Raw genomic sequence first — 25,152 nt, 5'->3', positions numbered from 1 at the left:
GAGGGTGTCGGAGAGGGACGCTCCCTCAGGCCCGCCCTCCCACCCCCACTGCGAGGGCGCCCCAGAGGAGCCGCGCGCGCTGCCTGGACCCGCTTGGGCTGCGGTGTGAATGGAGCGGCGGAGACTCCTGACTCCTCCTCCTCCCACGCCGCCGGCCCCTCTTATTTGAGCTTTGAGAAGCTGGGGGCAGCCAGGCAGCTGGGGTAAGGAGTTCAAGGCAGCGCCCACACCCGGGGGTTCTCCGCAACCTGACCGCCTGTCCGCTCCCCCCTTCCCACCCGCCCTCCCACTCATTCAGCCACCCAGAACCGGGACGGCAGCCCAGGAGCTCGGGCCCCGCCGCCTCCTCGCCGCGATCCTGGACTTCCTTCTGCCGCAGGACCCGGCTTCCACGTGTGCCCCGGAGCCGGCGTGTTCGCACACGGTCCGCTCCGGGCCTGGGTGTCTTCCGCAGTCCGAGCAGCCGGGGATCCGGGGCCCAAGTAGCATCTGGGCCAAGTTAGGAGCGACCGAGTGGAGCACTGAGAGTCTGCAAGGCCGGAGGGGCCGCGGGGCGTCCGGGGCCGAGCTACAGCAAATGGGCTCCGACGTGCGGGACCTGAACGCGCTGCTGCCAGCGGTACCCTCGTTGGGTGGCGGCGGCGGCTGCGCCCTGCCTGTGAGCGGCGCCGCGCAGTGGGCACCAGTGCTGGACTTTGCGCCCCCGGGCGCCTCGGCTTACGGTTCTTTGGGCGGTCCTGCTCCGCCGCCGGCCCCGCCGCCACCCCCGCCACCGCCGCCTCACTCCTTCATCAAACAGGAGCCGAGCTGGGGCGGCGCGGAGCCGCACGAGGAGCAGTGCCTGAGCGCCTTCACTGTCCACTTCTCCGGCCAGTTCACCGGCACAGCTGGAGCCTGTCGCTACGGACCCTTCGGTCCTCCTCCTCCCAGCCAGGCGTCCTCCGGCCAGGCCAGGATGTTCCCCAACGCTCCCTACCTGCCCAGCTGCCTCGAGAGCCAGCCCGCTATTCGCAACCAGGGTAAGCAGGCCGGGGAGCGCCCCCTACACCGGGGGCGGTGGCGAAGGGGCTGTTGCCGCGCCTGGGCACTACCCTGCCCAACCTCTTTCCTGACCCCAGCTCTTAACCTGGCTGCCTCCCCAAGGACTGTGAGGGTAGCAGAAGCAGCAGCTGGGGAGAGAGGATTCCGGGGAGAGGGAGTACGCTCCAGCGTGGGATCCTGACATTCTCGGGAATCCGACTGTTCGCACCAGCCGGGAGGTCATCTGGGGCCCCTCCGACCCTTGGAGATTCCGGGACTTCAAATCCCCGTTAGAGTGGGAAGGGGGAACCTGTGCAGTGTCTAGCTTTGTCTCAGAAGGGATTTTGTCGCTTCACCAAACTGTCGCTAGGCATTGGACTTTTAAGGCGTTTAGACTCTGGATTCTGGAGTGGGACCAGCGCACGGTGAACAGCCGGTGCCGCCTCCCTCGCGCCAAAATGTACAGGAGCCGCTCTGGCTTTTAACATTAGATGCACGATAAGTATCATGGGGCACTAGAAGGAGTACATGAGCGGGCTAGCAACTCTTCAGTGGCTTTCTTGGAACCACCTCGTGTCCGAGTATGACTCCCGCGTGTGGTAGTATGGCAGCAGATCTCTTTTTGGTTCCAGCTCAGGTGGTGGCCAAGCGGGCTCCAGGGCTGGAAGAGAACCCCATTTGTCCGATTACAAGCTGTGCGGGACCAGGTCCTATTATAGGCAATGCAATGACGCTCTAGCGTCAGGCGCCTCCTCATCGTTGAATGCGGGGCTCAGCCGGGGAACGATTTTTGCAAGACTTGGGCGGTAGAACAAGGACAGGTTTATTTGTCGTTTTCAGTCTTTGTACATCGCGGGTCACAAACGTGAGTTTTCTCATCCTGCGCTGGCACCCGCACAGTTCTTTCTCAGGAACCAGCGCGGAACCAGCCAGGCCGAGCCCCTGTTGTTTGGTTTCGGAATTTATTCTAATTGGTCTTTTCCACTATTGAGAACCTAAACCAATTCGGGTTGATTCGATATTTTAGGAAATTCTTTACAGACACAATGGCAGATGCCTTTCCTGGAGCAAAATTTCGCACAGGCCTAGGGACCGGGATGTTTCTGGAATGCGTGGGATGGGAGAAGCAGAGTGCGTACTGTTTGCAATAGGTTCCGGGTCTCCCAAGGCACGGAAGAAGGTCTCTGTTCTTTACCAGGAAGCGCTCACCTTCTAAACTCGTATCTCCAGGCTGCCTGTCTGTACCTTAGGGCCAGCGAGGAGCACTGGCCCACCAGAAGTCCTGGCAAAAGCTAAACCACCCTCCTCCTCTCTTCATCCAGGGAATCTGGAATCTGTGACCCATGGAGGAATCTTAAGCAGACTCATGGGGTTCCTCCACTGTAGGTCTCTGTAAATGAAATTAGTGTTTCAGATTCAAGGGGTGTTGGAACAGCCCAGTGCCCATGGTGAGGCTTGTGTTCTCTTATCCTGCCACCTCTAATGAGCAGGCTGCTGTTACCGTTGGCAAATCTCTAGGTCTCAGTTTCTCCATTTGTAAGAGAGGCGCTGTGATGGGCAACCTGGAAACTGGGTCTGGCCTGAATTTCTGTGCCATGGATGCAGAAGTCCAACTTTCCCTGGGCTTTGCCTTCTAACTACAGAACGCAGAGCAGTCATCCTAAGCTTGACTGGCCTGCCTTCTGGCTAGGACTGGCAGGCAGATGTGTGATGTGAGTGAGTCTCTCTATGGATGTGTGCTATGTGGAGAGTCCGGAGAAGTCATTTCATGGAAGTACCCCCCTACCACAAAATACCGTGCCATTATTTGTTTGAGTCTATCTAGGTACTGTGAAGATTTTGGAACCTGTGCTCTGTCGCTTTGTTTGGGCCCCTGTATCCAGTCTTCCACAGAACAGTTCTGGTGCCCAGGATCCCATTAACCCACAGTGGGGTGGGGTAGTGGACTGGAATTTTAGCCAAAGAGCACACTACACTTAAGTGGAAAATCCAAATTCCTTTCTGGTATATAGGCCCTGCAGCAAAAAAGAAAAAGATTTGAGAACTGGGCACCAGGACTCACAGGTGAAGGAGTTCCCTCCTCTCCACCCTAAGGAAGAGCCCACTGGAGGGCTGGTCCCAGACTCAGAGCCATGGCCTGTAAACCTGGTTCTGTTTACAGGCTTAGGTTTTCTCTTGCAATGAAAACATAAATGGGTCACTGGCCCAGTCGTTGGGACTCACTCAGCAGTTGGGAGCTGGGGTGGGAAGTCAGAAGCTGCTTCAGTATCATCAGCCCTGGCAGTGGCAACCAAGGTGGGCTCTGAGACCTGGAGGTTCCAGATTTATTTTCTTGATTTCCGGGCTTTCATCATCTTTTCCTGGGGGAAGCAAGGGCATCATCAGCTCCTTCCCCAAAGTGTGAGAATGGCTATCAGCAGGCCTGAGGCCAACCTGCAGAGAGGAGTCAAGACCTGGATCCCTGTTCCCAAACAGGGCAGCCTAGCAGTGGCCCCCAGGAGACAAATGTTGGCACCCTCTCACCTCCTCTCTACCCCAGGCATCAAACCTCATTTTTCCCTATGTCTTAAATATGGGTTTCCTATTTCTTAAAAACATGGCTGATGTCTTACTCTTCTAAACATTAATTCATCAAATATTTATCAAGCACCTATTCTGTGCCAGGTACGGGGTTGAATATTGAGACAATTAATGTGCCTCAACCTTTGCAAGAAGTTCACAGCCTGATATTGGAGGAGCCCCTTATTTCTGGATAAGGAAATTTAGGTTCTAAGAGATTAGGTGTAAGAGGTCTCAGTTTGTGCCAAAGCTGGGACTCAAACCCAGACCATTCTATGTCAACGTCCTTTCCCAGGGATCTTGAGATGGGTTTCCTCTGCCCTGCTGGGATAGGTACTGAACTGACTGTAGTCTGTGTGAGGGTTGTCAGGGCAGACGTGGGGTGAGGATTTGGGTAGCCCCAGATTAAGTTCGGAGTTTAGGGAGGGGATTCCTCCAGCCCTCTTGGACGCGCAGAACCTTAGCGCAAGATGAGGCCTTGGCATCACGCGCTACCCTAGGGTCAGGTGGGGAGACCAGTTTGACCCAAAGGCCAAGGGCGCCCCCCTTGGGTCGCATTGGAGAGGGTATTGCGCTGCCGAACACATTTCCCCATATTCTGCCGCAGCTGGGGAGTCATCAGTCTCAGCCTTCTTACCCCACCACCTTCCTGACTGAGCCTGCTGTCCACCGCTCCAAGGGACCTGGTACAGCCGGGCGGTTCCCCACTCCTCCCCTGCGGTGCGCGGGGGAGGGAGGCGCAGAGCCTCCGGCTGCTCTGCACGGTCAAGGTTGCACTCCTTTCTTGGGCCGAGACTAACCGTGGGAAAGGCGCTACCTTGGACGCCGGAGCCTCTTCCTCTAAGGCCTGTACAATGAGCCTTTGAACACGCTGCCCTTTTCTGCGCGTAGCTGTCTCTCTCCCGGCAGCCCCCCCCCCCCCCCCCCCCCCCCCCCCGCCCCGCGCTCTACGCACCAGGTTCAGCGCTAAGTCCCCGGACAGTGTGCTCTAATCAGTCCCGCGTCCGATAAGCTTCTAATTAAAAGAGCCATCCCTCCTCTCTGCCCGAGCTTTCACCACTGCCCCTCCCGGGGGACCTAAAAGAGGGGGTTGGAGGCCGGCCCCCTACCCAGAGAGGTCTGCACGTCTTGTCTGGGAAGGGGTCTTGGGAGCCTCACCCGGCGTGGAGGCGACGCTGCAGCCTGCAACCAGTGGCCCTTACCGCTCACCGACCCGACAGTTGGGGAGCCCGCCTCAGAAGACAGAACAGTGCCCCGGGCCACTGCCTACTACTCCTCGGCTCAGGAATGGAGAAGGGTTCGTCTCTAGAGGCAATTTCTTTGTCGCTTCTCTTTCTCCTATTTAAAAAATGTCCTTACAAAATTCGGCCTTCCTTCTGCAAAATTGGGTGATAGGAGCCAAATTTTTTTTCAAAGCTGATCGGTAGGCCTCTAACGGGGCCTGGCCTCGGATCTTAGAAAGTGCCTGGAAACCCAAGCGCGCTCACCCACGCCTGACAGCTCACGGGGCGGGGGGTTATCTTTGCCCACTTAGTAGGCTAGAAATGGAGGCCTCTGGGGTCATGCAAATTATAAAAGCTGGCGGCTTAGGTTGTCAACCTGTGGCGCCAATTTGTGAGACTTGGCCTTCTCAGTACAATCTGATAATTAAGACCTGCCCCATCCTCCCACCCCCAGGTGTTCTCTGACACCACGTTCCCCAGAGAGGGCCATGAAACTCAATTTCTGTCTTTGGGGTTGTGTTACCAAGATGGGGGTGACAGCCTGCTTTCTCTGTACAGTCTAAGTCTTCTGGGACACTTGTTGCAGAGGGACCACGTCTAGGACAATAGTGTGGGGGGGTGAAGACTGTTTGACCCACCCCATTCCCAAGAATCGAGTAGGGTTTCGAGACCCAGCACAGTGGCTGGGTGTGTGTAGGGGGGTGGGGTACTTGGACTGGCATGGTGGTCCTGCAGGGAGCCTTGTGAATGTCTGGGCCACTCTCGTTCTCCACTTGCCTGGACCTCAGGCCAGAGACTCCCCAGATAGAAGGAGGCTGTACCATTGGGTTCAGGGCCCCAGGACTGATCCTTAGCTGGAGGATCCCTTTTTCCCTAGAGGTTGAAACTTTTCCAGAAGCTGGTGGGGTATGTGTTTAAAGCAATTTAATAACAATAATCATAGAAGGAGACCACGTTTTTTCGACTGAGACACCACTTACTTTTCCTCACCTTCGGAGAGTTGGGGAAAAACACGGGCGGTATTGCCTTCGGTTTCTTGGCAGGGAAACTGAGGCAGAAGACGCGTGCACTGCCCTGGAGGTTGAGGTACAGTGTCAGGCACACTCTAAAAGACACAGGCCTCCCGGCCTGGGCCACCAGGAAGTCGGCCCCCTGCGGTGGTGGTCCGAGTCCGACCCGCTGAGCGCTAGGGGAAGGAGGACGCCCGGTCGAGGCCTACGGGTCCAACTGGAAGGGCTCCTTTTTCCCCTCACCAGCTTTCCTGAAGGTCTTGGGTGTCGTGGTGTCGGATCGCTCAGCCTCAGACAGATAACATTACTCTGTAATTACTCTCCCCATTTAAAGCCCATGCCGTTTAACTGGCTCCGAGTAATTAATGAAAGTTGGTGCGCGGGCCCCTGATTTACGGCTCTGAGTCAGCGCGGGGTCAGCTGAGCAGATCCATTTCGCTCGCCCGCGCTGCCCCTGCGCTAGAGCTGCGGTGTTTGGTTTTGGGGGAGAACAACTTTCTCTGCTGAGCGGTTTTCATACTTCCTTGCGGAAGGTTCGGTGCAGAAGCAGCAGACTCGGTGAAAGGCAGGGGCGCACATAAATTGGGGAATGGTGGAGAGGTCAGGGTTGTACATGGGACAGGGCGGTGAGCGGGTTGCCAGGTCACACCTCGGGGCCTCGGCTCAGCTTCGCGCCGAAAGCCCTGGAGGCGTGTGGGGCAGTGTAACCCACAGCTGAGACCCGATGGGGGCGCCGAGCGCGCTTCCTCTGGGGTTCTGGTTCAGATCCACAGTCCCTGTCTCCCGCTTGACGCTGTGCTTCTCTCCGCCACGCCCACAGGATACAGCACAGTCACCTTCGACGGGACTCCTAGCTACGGTCACACGCCTTCGCACCATGCGGCGCAGTTTCCCAACCACTCCTTCAAGCATGAGGACCCCATGGGCCAACAAGGCACGCTGGGTAAGCAGGCGGGGTGATTTGGGGGTGCTTCTCCCCTTTTGTCATTCACCCCTCCCAGTTTCCAACCCAGAGCAAATTGGGGGAAGGGAGAAGAGGACATCCAAAGGTGTTTTTTTTAGTTTTTTTTAAATAAATAATTAGCCTGATCTTACTCAATTTCAAGGGTTGAGTCCCTCTCCAATCCCAATTACGTTAGGGACATCTCCAGTCAACCAAGTTTAGGAAAGTCCTGACGGTGCTTTAGGTGTGCTAGGCAGTGACTGCTAAGGGAATGTAAAGTGAGCAGCTTAGCTCTTTATGATCTGGATACCCTCTCTCTGCACGCCCGGCATCCAGGCCCCGTTGCCCCCAGCTTAGCCTTGGAGCCCAGCTTCAGAATGCTCTGATCCCCAGCCCCTGCCCCGCACCCCCCCAGAACGTTGGGGCGCGCTCACTCGGCTCTCCCCGGCTCCCCGCAGGCGAGCAGCAGTACTCCGTGCCGCCCCCAGTCTATGGCTGCCACACCCCCACCGACAGCTGCACTGGCAGCCAGGCCCTGCTGCTGAGGACGCCCTACAGCAGGTAGGAAAGCGCTCGGCGCTGGCGGGCGCGGGAACGTCCCACGCGGGGCATCCGGGACTTCGGGCGTGCAGGGTTTTGGAGGCGAAGGATGCCTTTCGCGCATTCGGCTACTTAGAGCAAATTAAACGGATCTCCTGGCTCTGATTTGAAAGTAGATTTCCTCGTCTCCGTGTTATTTTGAATAGAAACGAGCGCAATTACTGTTAGGCGCACAAGAAAAAAGAGCAGCGCTTTGAGAAGTTATGTTTTAAAGGGCTGTTTGCTGGGAGGACTTTAGCATCCTCAGGACCAACGATTAAACTCGGAGTCCACTCCCACGCTGTTCTTCTCACTCCTCAAACCCCTCCTCGCCTACTGGCCGCCCCGCCAGACTTCTACGGGACTACTTCCAGGGCTCCTTCCCTCGGGCAACAGCCTTCCCCCAATCCCTGTCCTCCAAGCCCGCCTGCGGCCACGCTTTGTGGGCGTCGCTCGCAGCACCGGGCTATGCGCTGGGGCGGGACCCCGGACTGTGCGTGGGACTGTGGTCGGGTCGCAGCAGTGTCCTGCGCCCGCCCTTCTTCCTTTTCCCAGGAGGCGGAAGACAGCTTCTTTTCCTTCGAAGCCTTTTTCCTGTCCCTTGTGCCTTCTCTCGGCTCTCGCTCCACCTTCCACCTACTCTCCCCCAAATTTATTCTTCAACTTTGGGTGAACTTGGCCGGCATCCCGCTTCTCCGATAGGGTTGCTTAGTAACTGGTGCACACACCGGCCTGCGCCGGGTGGAGAGGTGGGACGGAGGGAGGGAAGTGGTCGCTCTCGGCCTTGGAGGCCGGGGATTGGGTGCGCATTACCTCATGTTACATCCCTGCCCCCACCCCGGTGCTGTAGGGATCCTGATACCGACTGCCCCCAAACTCTTCTCCATCCTCCCTCCCCTCGGCTCCAGGAGCCGGGGCTGACGTCAAGGGAAGGAGGTAGTGAGGTAATGAAGGAAGGAAAAGCTCCTGCCCTGGGAGATTGGGTGGGGGGAATGGCCGCGCCTGGGGGACCTCCAGTCCCACAGGTGGAGGAGGGGAGGGAGTCTTCGTTCCGGAGCCCGCTGTGGGGCACCCCAAAGTCTTGGCGTGCTTATGAAGTTGAGTCTGGGACTTCTGTACGCCCGAGGCGCGAGGACTTTGGAAACCTTTCCTCTTGATTGGAAAATTGGCATATCTAATCGGATTTTGGATTCGAGATCTTTTTCTTTCTTCCTTCCTCCCTCCGTCCCTCCTTCCCTTCCTTTAGAGAGAGAGGGAGGAAACAAATGCCTGCAGGTTTCACAGACAGAGATAGAATGGTCACATCTTATTACTCTCCTTTTCTCCTTCCTTAGCTGGAGACCAGCTGTTCTTTGACACCGCAGACCTAGAGTTCTGCCCCAAGCCTGCGATCTCTGTGCCTCCTCTCGGTGGGTCAGGTCACTAGAGTGAATGCAGAATCCCCAACCATTCTCTGTTGTGACTCTCTCCCCTAGCAAAACTGGGGCAGAGGGGCCATTGACACCCTCCTTGAGGAGCTGCTCCTGCCCACTGCCAGAGTGGCATTGCTGTCACTCTGGTAGTAATTGGGGGTGCAGTTGGAATGGTTCCCCAGGGATGACCTTGGCACACTCCTCCCTTCCTTGGTCCCAGGCTGAGAGGAAGACCTTGATGCCCCAGTGGGTGCTGTTTAGATGGGCCAGGTTACCTCCTGGGAAATGGGGACTGAGAGGCCATTGGAGTCTGATTCAGTACTGACACGCAGCTACATACATTTCTTAGTCTCCTTTCCCCTAAGCATAGACCCACCTTGTGGGACAATAGGAAAGGACTGAGCTGCCTAGAAAGAATAGGGGTCAGGGATAAAGAGATCACAACCACTTTTAATAGCACGTCTCCAAACTGAGTCCCTGGGGTAGCTTTTGACTTAGGGCTGAATCTGAGTTACTATCGAAGTAGAAAAAGTTACTTTGCATTTTACACATAAAAATTTTCACATTTTCGAATTCAGCTTCTAATTGGCCACTGTATAAAGCAATTTTGTCAGGTTCATCATTTGGCAATATTTGCTTCTCTCTTTTTTCTTTCTACATAATTGGAACTTTTTTGTTCCTCATTTTTATATGAATATCATAAAAATACCATTTTCTCCTGTTACAGAAAATTTCCTAAGCGGTAACATCTCCTAAAAAAGAATTTGTGACCCCAGTAGGAAAAGAGTTTGCTCCCTGGAAGTTTGTACTGCGTCTTTGAAGCTCCATCCATCCTAAAGTCACAACATTTCTAATCACTTTTCAAAGATCAGGTACTTCCCCTGCAGTAATGATGGATGGACAGGTGTAGGGATATTTTAAAATTGAGTCTGTGTGTCCACATTACTGCAGTTATGTCATTACCTTTTTTCCTACTCCTAAAAATGTTTGAAAGGGTACTTAAATGCTTTTGGGAACACAGCATTTGGAAAAGCATAGAAAATATGACTAAGGTTTAATCGGTTAATAATTTAACTTTTGGATTTTAGATACTCAGTGGTGCTTTTGACTCTGTTCTCTATTCTGTCTAAAATTGGATACTCCTGTGAAAGGCTTCCTTGTGTTTTGTTTGCCTCATTGCATTTGACCCTTTGATACAGCCTTCCCAGCTTCTTCCCCCTGCCTTCCCAAAACTTTGTCTCCTCAGTCTTGGATTTAGTTTCCCTTCCCACCATGAAATAAAAGGTAATGATACATACACAGACATTAAATAAGCAGTGCACAATGTGAATTTGATTGGAGGAAGTTTTCAGAATTCTCTCCTTGTTAGGAGAGAACTATACAATGAGAGAATCACTGTAAGTTCTCTCCTGTCTCTCAGGTAACAGATATGAGGAGTTATAGCTGTACACCTTTGTGTGTAGGTGTAAAACAGTAGTGAGTAGAAAATGCCCCCTGGCAACTTACGGGAAGTGATAGGAGATGGTTTCCTCATCCTCCCCGCCCCTCACATGTTGAACGTGGGTAGAATTTTGTCTAAAGGTCACTAAGGTTTATGACACTAGATTTAGCCTTTATGGAACCCAGTCATTATAGCTGGGTGAAAGCATGAGTTCCTATAACATAATAACTAGGATTTATTGCATGCTGTCTATGTGCTGTTGGGCATTGTGCTAAGTGCTTCACTCAGTTCGCTCACTGAATTCTTCTGATTATTCTACGGTAGGTAGGTACTCTAATTTCTACTCTGCTGAAGAGAAAATAGGTTTAGAGAATCAAAGTTAATTTGCCCAAGGTCACACAGTGAGTGAGAATCAGAACCAGGATTTGATCTTCAGTCTCTCTGACCCTAAAGCCCACCTGTGTTCTGAATCACCCAGGGATTCCAGGCCACTCATTGTCCGCTACCTTGAATATTCCCCTTATATAGTCCATGCCAGCATTTTTGCTAATAAATGATAAGAGCAAATGCTCAAACAGACTTACTATAGCCAGGCACCATTTTAACCACTTTACAAGCATTCACTCACTTAGTCACGTAACATTCTTTGAGGATGGCAATAGATTATCACCCCTACCTGACAGAGGAGGGAACTGAGGCCCTGGGAGGAATTTGGCCAGTGTGACACTGTAAGTAATAGAATTGGTGTTCAAATTCATGTGGTGAGGCTCAGGAATCCATCCTCCTACCCACTGGACCCACCCTACTGCCTCTTCTGATGCATAAGTGCCGTTCTCTTTCCAAATGTGGTATCTGCCCTAGGTCTTGCTGGAGAAAGGTGTTTATTTCCCACAGTTGTGAAAGAAACCCATTATCCATTAGTTTTACCCATAGTTTTCCATAGTAAGTGATTAGTGGATTGGGGCCAGTGTTTTCCCTGATGAGTACTGTTGGAACCAACTTGAGCTTTCTCCTGAAGTCCTAACTCATAAAGCAGCTCTGTCTTTCAAACTGCAGACTACTCTAGCTTTTCCTTTGCCACTGTGTATGAACTAGTGGGGTAAAGCTCAGTTCAGGCACCTAAAGAAACCCAGGGCAGAGACCTTTCTCCCTATGCATCCAGACTGCTTCCAGGGCCACCATGGGTTTTGCTTGCTCGGAGGCAAAATATCCCAGGGAACATTGGACTCCATGCTCTCCTGAGGGGAGAGAGTAGTGAAGTTGACACTCACTGAGCATAATTCCCCCTGACTTCTGCCTAGATCAGGCAGCTAGCTGAGCCTTCCCTGCTCACGTCCCTTGAATCCTCCTCCACAAGCCTCCCAGCGTCCTCTGATTGCTGACTTCCTGGGAGTCCCCAATCCCTGACTGTGCCCATTGCACAGCTTGATTCTCACAGCTATTAGCACTTTGAAAAGGAGGTCTGCGCAGTATGTTTGAAAAATATTCCTGTGCACACTATTGCTTTAGACGTTCTAGTTGTTTCCCTCTCTTTTTACTCTTTTATATGGTTTGCAAGTCCTCCTTTAGCAGTGGTGCTACCTCTATATAAGTTTCCTTTTGCCCCTTAGCAGTTCGGGAAGCAGTAATTGCTGATTTGAATATTTTAATTGTATGTTAATGATTCACAAATGGTGATTTTGACGGTGGAGCCGGGTACCAGTAGATTGTCTTTCGTGTGAAAGAAACTTCCTTAGCAACCCTAGAGTTTCTGAGAAACCCATGTCAGTGGGGACGTTCACAATCCACCATTTAGGTCAGCCTTCAACACAGACATAAATCAGAGGACGGCTTGTGCCCAAGGAAGTAAAATCATAATTAATGGTGCCTCTTTTCACTTGTGTGTCTAAGTACCCTTTACACGGTGTGCAAGTTTCACTTAAAACAATCCTGGTATATGTTTCCCACATAGATAGACATGAAGGCGGAAAGTCTAGAATGGTTTCCAAGGTGGTGGGCAGTGTTATCAAAGCCAAAGGCTTGCATTAGACTTGTCTCCAGGGAGGGGGAAAAATCTACTTTCAAATATTCCTCCAACTTTTGTGCTGACCAAGTGTTTATTAATAGAAGCTGAATCCCCAGTGGGTTTTTCTTTGGTTAACTGGTGAGCTTGAGAGAGATTACAATACCAAGAGATTGACTGTAAAATAATTATTCACCATGGCCTGCTGGGCAGATATTTCTCACCAGGCAGTCTGCACGGCGCCTCAGAGGGAAGAACGCAGGAAAAGGGCTGCATGGAAGTCTGGCTTTAGCCTCTGTGCATGAGCCTTGGTTATCAGGTGTAGGTAAACCCACAGAGGCTTACCTGTGGAGCAGGGTTATTACGGCAAATGCTGGAAACATCATGAATTCTGATCACAGATGCCAGTTATATCCACCTTTTCCTTTTTTTTTTTTTTTTTTAATCATCCCATGGGGAAACTCTTTTCTTCTACCAAGATATTACTTTGCCAGCCAGCAATCATCTGGCAGCGGTAACTCCAGTCTCAGCCAGGTTCTATGGTTTCATTCCACTGGTGACATGAACTGTTCTACCTTGTTCTGCTGACTGTAGTAAACACACTTAAAGATGAAAAATACTTGAATTACACATGTATTTGAAGAGTGGAGGAGTTCTCGTCTAGATAATAGCTGAGGGCTTTCTTCTTCCTTTCTTTTTGTGCGGAGGTCAAGAACTCAGTAATATTGCAGTCCAGGCCAAAACAAACTCTATATGATCTACTACTGATTTCCTTTTAAGTTCCCCGTTTTGCTAGGACTGACTTCCTTTTATTTTACTCCAACTTGCATTAATCCAAGTTATAGAAGTTTCTTTCCTCTCTTTCTTGCTTCCAACTTCAAACATTTCTTACATAGGAAACAAGTGACTTAATTTTTTTTAAAGACCCACTTAAAAAAATATAAAGGACACCGTGACTTTCGGAATATATTTTGGCAACCTGCAATTTCAGAGTTCACTTCCGAACAGACAGTTAGACAGGGAGCTGAAATGCCTACGTGACCACTGTGGTCGCTCTGAGCCAAACCACCTGCTTATCTGAGCTCCCCTGGGAATGAGGTGGTTGACACCTACAGTGGTTATTTAATAATTAGATGCTTTATTTGTCGGAGGCCATATATTCTTTGCTTGGTGCTGGCTCTTTCCGTGGGTTTTCATGATGAGAGCTGGGTGTTGATCGATTGCCCAAAGAGATCAGAGCTTGAGCATGCTTGGGCCCAGTATTTTCGCTCTAGCTCACATTTTGTCCTCTCCCCAGCAGCAGTTATTGTCATTGCTGTTAGTGACTTCCAGTTGAAAGGGTGTGCCAGCCAAGCCCGACTCACTGAGCGGCTGAGGACACCCAGCCAAGAGAAGGCAGGATGTGGTTAAAATTGTGCTCTGATCCTATCGCTGGCCTCAGGAAACCTATTAGTAGCTTGGGGATTTTCTGAAAGTCCTTCTTCCCCATCGGCCCATCCCACCTTCTGTTCCCTTCTGAGGATTTACAAGCTGGGTTATCAGGACTACTCAAATCAAGACGTGGTGCTCTGACTGGGATCTTGGCACGTTGTCCTTCGTTAGCTGAAGAAGACGTGTCGGGCATCTTGCATTTTGTAATTTTCTGGAGACAGAGTAGGTTAGGATGCTCCCTGGAGCATGTCCTCTTTCACCTCCAGACTGTTGTCTGTAATTTATTAGGTTGGTGCAAAAGTAATGGTGGTTTTTGCCATTATTTTTAATCATTTAAAGCACACTTAGTTTTTATTAGCACCAACTTATTATTACTATTACTTAAATGGTGTGGAGAGGACAAGGCTCTGAGCTAAATGATGCCAAGGGGCAGAGCAGGGTGGGAGTGGGAACATCAGGCAGTCAGCACTAGGCATCTATGTCTCTGAGCCCAGGTCCTCCTCTGATAAATGGGGATCAGAATTATACCTGACTCACAAAGTTGTTGTGAAGAATATTGGAGAGGTGTGAAAGTACTGTGCAAAAATTTGATAGATGAGAAAAACTGAAAATATTTTATCTGTGAACTCTTCAAAGAGCCATTATTAGAGCTTTACAACATCCCTGTAAAGTTAGACTGATTGAGATCAATATTCCCATTTGACAGATGAGAAAACTGGGGTGCGGAGAACTGCAGTGATTTGCTCAAGGCCCTAAAACTTACAGAGTAACACTGTCCAATAGAAACATAGTGCAAGCCATATGTGTAATTTGAAATTTGCTAGTAGGCATGTAAAAAAAGAAACAGTAAAATTAATTTTGAAATAGTCTATTTAACCCAATATAGTCAAAATCTTATTTCAACATGTGGCACTAGCAGTATTTCAAGTGCTCAATAGCCACGTGTGATTAGTGGCTTCTATGTTGGCAGTATAGAATATTTATTAAGCACCTACTAGGAAGATACACATATATGTAAGACATAGACCTTGAATTTGAGAAAGTTTGCTTTTCAGGAGCCAGGAAAATGTCCTTAAAAATATATCCTCTTGGGGTACTTCCTTGTAGAGACCTTTAGGAAACTATTGGACTGTTTTTTAAACCTGTGAGAAAATTCCTAAATCATGAAGTTAGATATTTGGGACTCACTAACCCATATGTGTAAACTTCTGTCACTCATCTTGTCTCTCAGCACTCTTGAAAATTAGGATTTTCTTAGTCTTCAGCAAGGATGAAATAATTTCAGAAAGATTCCACATCCCAGTAAGGCCTAGGAAAATTGTCAACTGTGGCTGAGTGATTTTAGTTGGTGAACAATTTTTTAAAAAATTAGTGACAAAAATATAGAGCTGCCTGGGGAATACAATGCCTGTTGGCTGAGATTAATGGCAAGATTAATAAATGGATTGCTTGATGAAAAGGCGCAAGAGAACAAAAACCAGTAGAGATTGTGGAGGAGGCTGCTTATTAATGAACTGTCAGCCCAAAGAAAGTTCAAGCAACTCTCCTGTGTTAAATGCAGAAGGCTGGCACTTCTAATAAAAATTGGGGTCCTTCAGGAATTAATTACACTGGCCTTACAGCAAGAATTTGTGGAATTGAGAAACGTAGTGGCACAGACCAGCACGGGCTGCTGCTGCAAACGGGGAAGCTGCAGGGGAAACTCATCATTTCTTTTCCATTGATATGTAGGATATTGTAGTAGCATAATAGTCAGTCAGACGTGGGGATGAATGATGGGGTCCAGATATACACTGACTAATGAAACTGCACATACTTTCAGATTGAAGTCACTTCACATTTCATATGTAAAATTCCCTCCTGAAATCTGATTTCCTCCTTATCCTGTGTACCCGCCACTAAAGAGTTCCAAATCATTTTCAGAGTGATTATATGAGAGGTAGATGGACGCGACCATGATTTATCAGGCTTTGCCTAGAGAGAGCACAGTATTCATTTATTCCGAGTTGCTGTCGTTTCCCAGTTTGGTTAGCCTGACAAAGCTTTCTCTTAATTAAACTTTGGTGTTGCCTCTGCCCAATGGATGAAGCAACCCAAAGGAATGCCAGGACAAGATGGAGATTGTCCAGAATTTGCAATATGATATCACACATTAGATATTAAAAGCTTCTTACCTTTTTTTCACTTCTGCCATGAAGGTAGAGTGAAAATGTTCTTCTGTAATGTGTTTAGATCAAGGGTTCCCAGACAAACCATTAATCTCTTGGGTTTCAAATTTCATAATTAACCATTTCAGTTCAAGACTAAGTTTATTGCTAATAGAGCTTGGTAATTAGGAGATGCCTGGTGATTGATTTTTGTGCTAGTTTTCTAGGAATGAGATAAATATAAAACAAATAAACAAATGACAATGAAAAATGAAAATACTTAATAAATATATTTATAAGAGTTGTACATGCAAAAACACAAGGGGGCGAGAACAACTTTTGATTGGTTTACATGATCGTGTATTTCTCCTTTGGTGTCTTAATGTAAATCATCAGCCATTGTTTCCCCTTCCCTCATAGAAATGGGTTGGGGGCGGGCTTTTTTTTAAAAAAGCCCCTTTTGACTTGTAACAGGATTATCAAATTTATAAAGAATGATTCCTTCAGTTGTGCATAGAGTTTATCATCCTCTTTCTTTTGCTTGTCACATCCTTGAGTATCAGACCATCCATCACCCATCACTCTTTGACTTTTCAGACCCTCATAATCCACATGATACTTATCCTTTTGATTAAAACAACTTAATGGCCTTTTCACGAATAATTAATCTGCTGTCTTTTTACTTTCAGCCTCAGGCTTTTAACTTTAATGTTGAGTTATCCAGCCTGTGTTGCCTTTCAAAGTTTCACTCCCTTTAGCCTCTTCCCTTCAAAGGTTTAATACCTCTTTAGAAACTTCAATGTTTGCTATACTAAGGTTTTTTAAAAGGCTTCCAAATTACGCTCATATCCTTTCTGCAGTGTGTGAAGTGAATAACTGTGCAGAGATCTGTGGGATGAAATGAAGATTATTTCAAACTTGTATATTCTGTCATTCTGGATAACGTGGAGGCTTTTGCTATAAAGAAAAGTTAAAACTCCATTGCTTTTTGAAGAAACATTTATTTATTTATCTATTTATTTATTTATGTATTTATTTTGGTAGCTGTGCATTTCTAACGCTGGATGTTTTTCTAACAGTGACAATTTATACCAGATGACCTCTCAGCTTGAATGCATGACCTGGAATCAGATGAATTTAGGAGCCACATTAAAAGGGTAAGATCTTCCCTACTGCATTGCCCTTAAACAGTAACTTACACCTGTTTGAACCATTTTAAAAGTGCTTGTAACTTATGAAGAGAGTATGATTTTAGAAGAATAAGCATGGCTCTATGTAGAATCAAGATGCTTTCCTCCCACCACCAGTTGGCGGGTTTTGTTCAATATTAAATTTTCAGGAATATAAATAGGGGATGGTTTTGTCTGGAACAAGGGAGTTGAGAATATTGGGAAAACTTAATATGGCCTTTACTTACGGAATTTTCTAGAGTTCTTCAGAGCTGTGTCCATTTAACCTCAAGTAAATGTTTATGTTTTGCTAGTGATAATCACAGATGATAACCATTGTATTATCTTATGAAGAAATGCTTTGAGTTTACAAAGTCCAGGATCCAAAATCCAGTAGTTGAGAGATGATGATTTGGACAATCCAAAGTCAGATGTGCTCATACCTGGTTGCACCAACAGGTTTCCGCACCAACAGGTTTTCTTCACAATGGATATACAACAACAATAGGGAAAACACAGTTATCGAGCATAGGTAGGGACAATTCTTAGTACCTGAAAATGAAAAAAAGGAAAGCAGGTGGGACTTGCTTTCAATAGTAAAATAACTTCCTTTTAGTTTTCTAGCAAGTCTAAGTTGCTAGGCAGTTGGATATCTCACTCATGAAGCACCTGTGATGTATCAGGTGCTCTTTGAGGTCACCTCCTGTAATCTTCCTAACAACATTATAAGGCCTACGTACTGTTACCCTGTTTTCCAAAGAAGTAAAACAAGCTCAGAGAGTTAAGTAACTTCCCAAGTTCACATCGTATTAAGGGGTAGAGCTGGGACTCCAAGCCCCGATCTGATTCCAAAGCCCAGGTTCTTTCCGACCTCGCTGTGGGGTCTTTCACCCCACCATGAGCTCCAGTGGGATCGGGGACTTAGTTCAGCACTCTTTACTAGGCAGCTAGGTTCGCATCTCTGTGTATTTAGTGGCTTCTCATTGGATTCTGGGATCTGGGGGCTTGCTAGAGGCATGCATGCTGCATTCCCCATTCCCCACCTCTTCTTCTCTTCTAGAGTTGCTGCTGGGAGCTCCAGCTCAATGAAATGGACAGAAGGGCAGAGCAAGTGAGTGGACAATGCTATGATGGCAAAGCAAATGCCGTAGGCCTTGTTGGTGGCACCTGGGGGCGATGCAGGAGTTAGGACTGATGATGGGTAATCAGGGTAGCCTTTGGTGCACTGGGATGGGGAAAATCTATCCATCTCTCTCGCTCTTTTTGCCTCTTGTTATTTATCGTAGACATACTGTGGGCGAAAATGGAGGTGGTGACATTTCATATCAACATATTCCTATAGAACAATTTTTAGAGTGATGCAGTAGGAACCTTGCTCATTTCCTTGTGAATATTTCACAAAATACTAAATTTGTAGCATTACACATATTCCTGTTAGAGCAATCAAATCTTTCAGTTATACTTAACTTTCATTTTTCCCTATTTCCCTTTAAATCTCTAAGGGAGAACTTAATTTTTACCCCAAGTCTATGGCCAGACTTTCTGCAAAGATTCTTTTGTTCCCAAACATCTGTGCCTTTTCCAGCCCTGTAGCCTGCACCCTGGGACATTTCTTTAACTCTTTCTTTTGATTTCATTTTCTCTGCTTGAACACCAGAACCAACCTCCCTCTTCTCATCCTTCTTTTGAATCATTCTTCAATAGTCAGCAGTTACTTTTCGTCTTTTAAGACTTCCTGTTAGATCCTTCTCTTTATCCCTAACCCCAATTTTTCTATTTTAGCCAAATCTCCACTTTCTCTCTCCAGACATCAAAGTAAGAAGCTTTTTGTTGATTTGAATTTTTTCTCTCCCCACTTCCATCTAAGGGGCTGCTGACAGTTTCAGCATTCTATCCTCTTACCTACTCTCAACTTATACTTCTTGGTTTCTTTGTTCCACCCTTTCTTTCTGGATCTCTTCCTTTTTTTCTCTCTCTCCTCTACTGAGAATGCAGTAACTGTCCCCAAACTAAATGCCAAGAATAGACAGAACGTGACTGTGAAGTATGTGTCAGTTTTTAAAACTTCTTCATGTTGGAGCACAGGGTTTGTTTTTTGCTTAATTATAAAAATTATAGATAAGGAACCTTTGCTTGTGTTTGAATCTGAGTCTTTCCATAGTTGAGATAATTTTGATACCTTTTTAGGCCTATTAGTCACTTACTAGAGAGTCAGAGCTATATTGTAAGGATGAAGCAAAAGTGTGAATAATTTGTTTTATTTTAATACCATACCAAAAACAAAACAAAACAACAACAACAGCAAAAAAAAAAACTGGAAAAGTTTGCATTGTTCTGGTGCTTACGTTTTGGAAAAGGATTTCTGAAATCAAAATGTATTTCTTGAATACTAACTTTAGTCAAAGAGCTGTATAAAAAGGATCAAATGGCCCAATAGATAGTCCTACAGAAGAACAACTCTTTGAAGAGTAAAACAGTATGCAATTGTCTAATGTACTAACATCTTCTCTCACACTGTGGATTTGTCCCTTTAGAACATATTGTAAGTCAGCTAATGTCTGCTTCCATTTGTGAATCGAACATTTATCTAAGGATTGATGTTAACATTATTGGGCCCTGTGTGAGGGACTTTACATATGTTTTCTCTTTTGATCTCATGACAATCCTAGGATATTAGGGTCACGTCCATTTTTGAGATGAAGAGGCTGGAGAGATTAAGCCACCTAACCAAGTTCACATAACGAGTAATTGGCAGAGCCATGTTGGAATCCACTTCTGTCTGACTCCAGGATCTGAGCCCTAGATTAGAGTTTCTTAAACTTTTTAGACTGTGACCACAGTAGAAATACCTTTTACACTGAGATCCAGTGTATGTGCGCGTGCACTCACATATACTACAAATTCTCACAAAACAGTATTTACCCTTGCTCCACGCTATGCATGCCGATACTTTCTACTTTATTCCATATCATTTAAAAAATGCTGGCTGTGATGTGTAGATTGATTTTACAACCCACTGATGTGTCATGACCCACAATTTGCCTCTCTTTTAGCTCTTAGAAAGAACAACTCCTTAGCTCTTTCCTCCAAGCCCATGAACAGCCCTAGGAGCTGGATTCAGTTGAATCTGTTATTCCAGTAGAAAGTTTGGCTTTTCCCCAGTGGGACATAATCTGGGTAGATGTTCATTATTCTCTATGATACCGAATTTCCTTTTTTTTGCCTTGGTATGAAAACACTGTTAATATGGAAAATGCATTTGAGAAAAAAAATATTTCATAAAGATAAAGAGAAATAACTGTCCTTTGCTTTAATCCATAACTAGCGTCTTGACACTATTTGCAATCAGTGGTAAGAAAAATCATGGTGACGAGGTAGATATATAACAGGAAAACTGGAGGTTTGACTCATTTTTTGGAGAAGAAAGGTATAATTCCCGTATCACTTATAAAAATGAGGCATTATCAATTTTTTTTTATTGAAAGATCATGTACTTCACACTAACCCCCACTACATATTTGTTCTAACCCCCACTACATATTTGTTCATGTCTTCTTTCCTTGAAAATGTTACTTGTATAAAAAGAACAGCCTTGTTACCTCGTGCCTCAACAAGTCCACAGAGCCATCTTTCATTAGATGTCGGGGAGCAGTGGTATTCAAAGGGCAGCGATGGGATTTTAGGAAGGGCATGGGCAAGAGGAGATGAAAACAGGATGTTCTTGCCACTGACTTACTCTTGTCTGCTTCTCCCTTTACTCATTTTCAAATCTCTGTGTGCCCATTGGGATCAGAATTACTTTTATGACCTCAAACAGGAGAATATTGTATTTCAATTTAAGTCAAAGAGAAGGTACTTTATGAAACCACTCTCTTAACTCTGACCCTTTACCTCACCCACAAACAAATGAAATTAGCTTTTTAAAGTGGGTCACTGAAAGAAAAAATTACTGGGGATCCTTTCTAAGCATTAATCTACCTTTATGAATAATTCGGTTTATGGTGCCTTGTGTTGTCTGCTTTTTATTTCTCTTAAAAACATGTTCTATGTGTTCTTAATGGCTGCTGATTTTTTTAAGGCTACTCACAAGCCTTGGCTACTCTGTTAGCCTCTGTTTTGTCTCTCCTGAAGAAAATATCCTGCAAAATGGAGAGAAACACATCAACCTTGACTGTGGTCCAAGTTATTAAAACAAGGAAGAAGTCATTCTCTGGGGACGTGGGTAGGGGGAGTGGGAAATCGAACACAATAGAAATGTTAAAGGAGTGCTGAGCAAAATGAATGTCCCTTTGCTGGTCCAAGAAGTTCACAGACTGTTGGAAACACACAGTATTTGACCTGTGAATGCTTTAAAGGAAAAACGAAAGACTCGTGATGAGTGATGTATGGTGCAAACAAAGCTGCGCGTTTTGGTAAGGCCAAGGCTGTCGAATCTGGAGAAAATCCCCGCTAGACATGGTCTCATCCCTGAGAACCTGTGCCAAAAGAGATAGCTGTCTTCTCTGGCTGGGAGTTCCAATACACAGCCCAGCACCTTCTCTCTCCAGCTCATGAACATAAGGTACTCGTCCAAGAGATTTACTTCTTGAAAATACATAGCCTGCTTTTAAGTGGCTCCTGGAGCTTGAGACACAAAAGCAAAGGTGGAGAGAAGCAGTTCGGTGAACCCCAGCATTCTTGAGTGTACTCCTCCACCTCCACGCCTAGAAAAAAGTTGTTAATTTCTCCCTTTAAATGGTGCCTTGTAAGCAGTTCTTTGCCTTGCACTGGACTTAGCTAGAGTCTGTTAGCCGTACTGGGAACAGGGAGTAGGACTCCCGGGTTTGCAGGATGGAGATGGAGATTCTGACTTAAAGCTGTGTCATTCCTCTTGGATTAATTCAGTTGCTGCTTTGCCTTCACTTCTCACTTCCCTGCTGCTACTTTCTCCTCTCTAATTGTTTACCTTTCCCACCCTTTTCTCTCTGGGCATATATTCAATGAATGTATTTTATGTTTAAATTATGTATATAATGTGTATAAATTATAGAACAGTTAGAAAATACAAATATATAGGGGAGGAAATTAACACTCCCCCCAATAGCTCAGTGAAACTACTATTACTATAATGCTGCATATGCTTTTAGACTTTTTCTATGTGTACATACACATTTGTCATTTTCTTTTTTATAACAAATGATTGATTTCTGCTTAGATCTAATTCAGCAAATGCATATCTATAGGCTATTGCAATGTTCTGTGTTTCAGCTCTCATGAGAGCATTGACTTTTGAAAATATTGCCGACGTCTTAAAAAAATACTTCATTTAGAAAAAAAGATTCGGGGTTTTATCGGCTTACCGTCTCCACACTATGTTCCTAACTCTTTTATTTTAAAGCAAGGCATTATTTTCTTTTTGTAAAGATGAGGGAAAATGACAGGTTTGATCAGATCAGGAGAAGACAGGAGCTAAGCAGGGAAAATAGAAAGGGAAGATGGTGATTAAGGGGCCAAGTTGGACATGAGAAGCATGGTGGACTCAGTGCAGGGAGATGAGGTAGGGTTAATGAGGGCTCCAATCTGTTGGTAAGGGTGTGTGTGTGTGTGTGTGTGTGTGTGTGTGTGTGTGAGTGTGTGTTGGAGGGGTAGATGAGTAGAGGATTTCTTTCATGAACTAAAGGAGTATCATGTCTATGATCCCATCTTGGTCCCTTCTGAGACCCTCTACTCACCATTTATCCTTACCCTTGTCATCTACTCAAGAAAAAAACCATAACTACTAGCTATAAAAACATTGATATAGAAGCTGCACTGATAAAAAGTCACACAAATGAATGTTTCTTTGAAATGAGGGCTACTGTATATTTTAATAGTGTTTTTTCCCCCTATTAAAAGTGAACGAGTTCATTTATTCTGGCTTGATTTATAACTCTTCATTTTAAAGGCAAAGTCACGATGTAGTGTTCATAAGGCTAAGATGGTGACTTCATCGAAAATGAGAACGACTTTTTTCCCTTTGATTAACACAGGCTTGTTATAAAAAAAAGGCAATACAAAAACATAAAGAAGAAAAGAAAACTTATCTGTTATCTCACCACCCAGAGAAAACTTTTTAACACATGTTGGGGAATATTTCTATCTGCAGAGAAAAAAAATCTGGAAATGTTTACCAAACCATTAACTATAGTTGCCTCTGGAAAGATTAGAGGGAAGGCAAAAACCTGATAGAGATGGGTATAAGACATCATAGGAGGATATAAACTGCACAAAACTTTCATTGGAGTTTTGCTGCGAAGGGAGCAAAGAAATGGGGTTCTAGCTCAATGGGTGTAGAGGGTCAGGAGAAGGTGGTTTTTGTTTTGTTTTGTTTGTTTTTAGTTATTTATATGTAGATAGACATATCTACCTTTTTGTTTGCTGATGAGAATGATCGAGAAGAGGAAAAAAATGATGATGGGAGGGGATAGACTTGCTGGAACACTGTCCTTGAGAGAGAAGACACTGCATGGGCAAGTGGTTGCTGGTTAATTAGCTAGCAGCTCGGATAGTTCATCTAGTAACAATATTGATTTACAAGAGTTCTTTGTTTAAAGGGATAGTAACACTGCTTGTCATATTTACTACAAATATTTTCTCTGGTTTGTGTTTTAACTCTGTGAATGGATTTTTTTCTGTCAGAAAATTTTATATAGTAAAACTTGTCAGTTCATGTGTTTCTTGTTTTGTATTTTTTCACCTTTATTGAGATATAATTGATATATTGTATATATTTAATGTATACAATGTGATTATTTGATACACATATACATTGCAAAATGATTATCACAATAGGGTTAGTTAACATCTCTGTCACCTCATTTAACAGAGAGAATGGTGATTGTAGTTAACAATACTGTATTATATACCTGAAAGTTGCTAAGAAAGTAAATCTTATTACATGGTCTCACCACACCAAAAAACCAAAGGTAATTAATTATATTATGTATTTTTTATGGCTGCTTTTGAGCAATAATGGCTGAGTAGAGTTTATGTTCTATAGTTTCAAGTTTTTGGCTTTTATGTCGTGCCTAGAAAGAGTTTTTCTATCTCAAGATTTTTTTAAAAAATTATTTGTTTATTGGTGTATTTTGTAATTTACACTCTAGATTTAAATATTTAATTCATCCTGTGTTCATTTGGCAGTAGTATTTCACCTTGATTTGTTTCTAGGAGACTAGCCTGCATCCCCAAACTATTTTGAATAATCCATCTTCTTTCTTGTTGATTTCAAATATTACCTTTACTAATCCTTGGATCCTATCAAATTCTTTAGATCTATTTCTAGACTCTTTATTCTCCTCTTTTGATCAGTCTGGCTCTTTCTGCCAGTATCGGGGGTTTTTTCTATAATTTTATAGTCTATTTAAATATCTGATATGAAAGTTTCCTAGCATTGTACTTATTTTTCAAAATATTTTCGTCTACTATCTCTTGTTCATTCTAAGATGAATTTTAGATTCATTTTGTTAATTCCATGTTGGTTCATTAATTGTGACAAATGCACCATACTAATGTGAGATGTTAATAACAGAGGAAACCAGGTGTGAGACATATGGGAACTGTGTATAATTTTAGAAAATTTTCTGTAATTCTAAAACTATTCTAAAATAACAAGTTTATTTTTTTAAGTTTAAATTGAAATTTTGAATGGATTGCTTCAGGTTTTGAAATTAATTTTGGAGGAGATTGACTTTTGACAAAATTTTAATTCTTTCTTGAAGAACATGGTATTTCTCAACATTTTTTCAAGTTTCATTCTATGTCAGATGTCCCGATTTATAATTTCCTCCTTTTCAAGATTTTTAACAGTAGTGCCTTTAGCCTCAAAATCTCTTTGACAGTGAGTGTGATTCCTTTGGATGTATTACAGTTTTTTTCTTTGTTTCTTACCTTGAATTACTTTGTTGTATTACTGACATCCGTTTGGAAGGTGTGGCCTGCAGAAGAGATGATTATGCACACAGCCTTCATACCTACAAGCCCCCATTTCAACTGGAGAAGCAGGAGAGATCTTAGTCTTAAGAGCCCTGGGCTTGATGCTGGGGTTTTAGGGATGACCCTTTTAATGTAATTGAGCACATTTGAGCAAATTTTTCCAATTCAAGAATGTGTGAGCAAGTTGGGAAGCCAGGCTGAAAAGATCCTGCTCATTCTTGCCTGTGTGAAACATAGGGGTTCATCTATCGTGTGGATTTGGG

General features: G+C 45.5%; 1 protein-coding gene across 7 annotated transcripts in view; it reads left to right on the top strand.

Annotated features, from left to right (window-relative positions):
* The first annotated feature begins 264 nt into the window (after window positions 1–264).
* WT1 (WT1 transcription factor) overlaps window positions 265–25,152 on the top strand; it is a 47,114-nt gene continuing 22,226 nt past the window's right edge. For 2 of the 7 annotated variants that reach the window (XM_019738486.3, XM_019738485.3), the window contains exons 1-5: window positions 265–1,019; window positions 6,633–6,755; window positions 7,214–7,316; window positions 16,847–16,924; window positions 17,997–18,047. In XM_019738486.3, coding sequence (XP_019594045.2) covers window positions 578–1,019; window positions 6,633–6,755; window positions 7,214–7,316; window positions 16,847–16,924; window positions 17,997–18,047 — 797 coding nt within the window. In that variant the 5' untranslated portion in view covers window positions 265–577. Of the gene's footprint in view, window positions 1,020–4,605; window positions 4,877–6,632; window positions 6,756–7,213; window positions 7,317–16,846; window positions 16,925–17,996; window positions 18,048–25,152 lie in introns of those variants that run through there. The other 5 variants (XM_074336180.2, XM_074336179.2, XM_019738487.3 and 2 more) reach the window with 4 other exon arrangements.

Source organism: Rhinolophus sinicus, chromosome 14, assembly GCF_057876585.1.
Source record: "Rhinolophus sinicus isolate RSI-liver-muscle chromosome 14, RSI-T2T, whole genome shotgun sequence".
In the NCBI taxonomy this organism is placed as follows: Eukaryota; Metazoa; Chordata; class Mammalia; order Chiroptera; family Rhinolophidae; genus Rhinolophus; species Rhinolophus sinicus.
The sequence above is the reverse complement of the archived record's forward strand: the minus strand, read 5'-3'. Positions and strand labels throughout refer to the sequence as shown.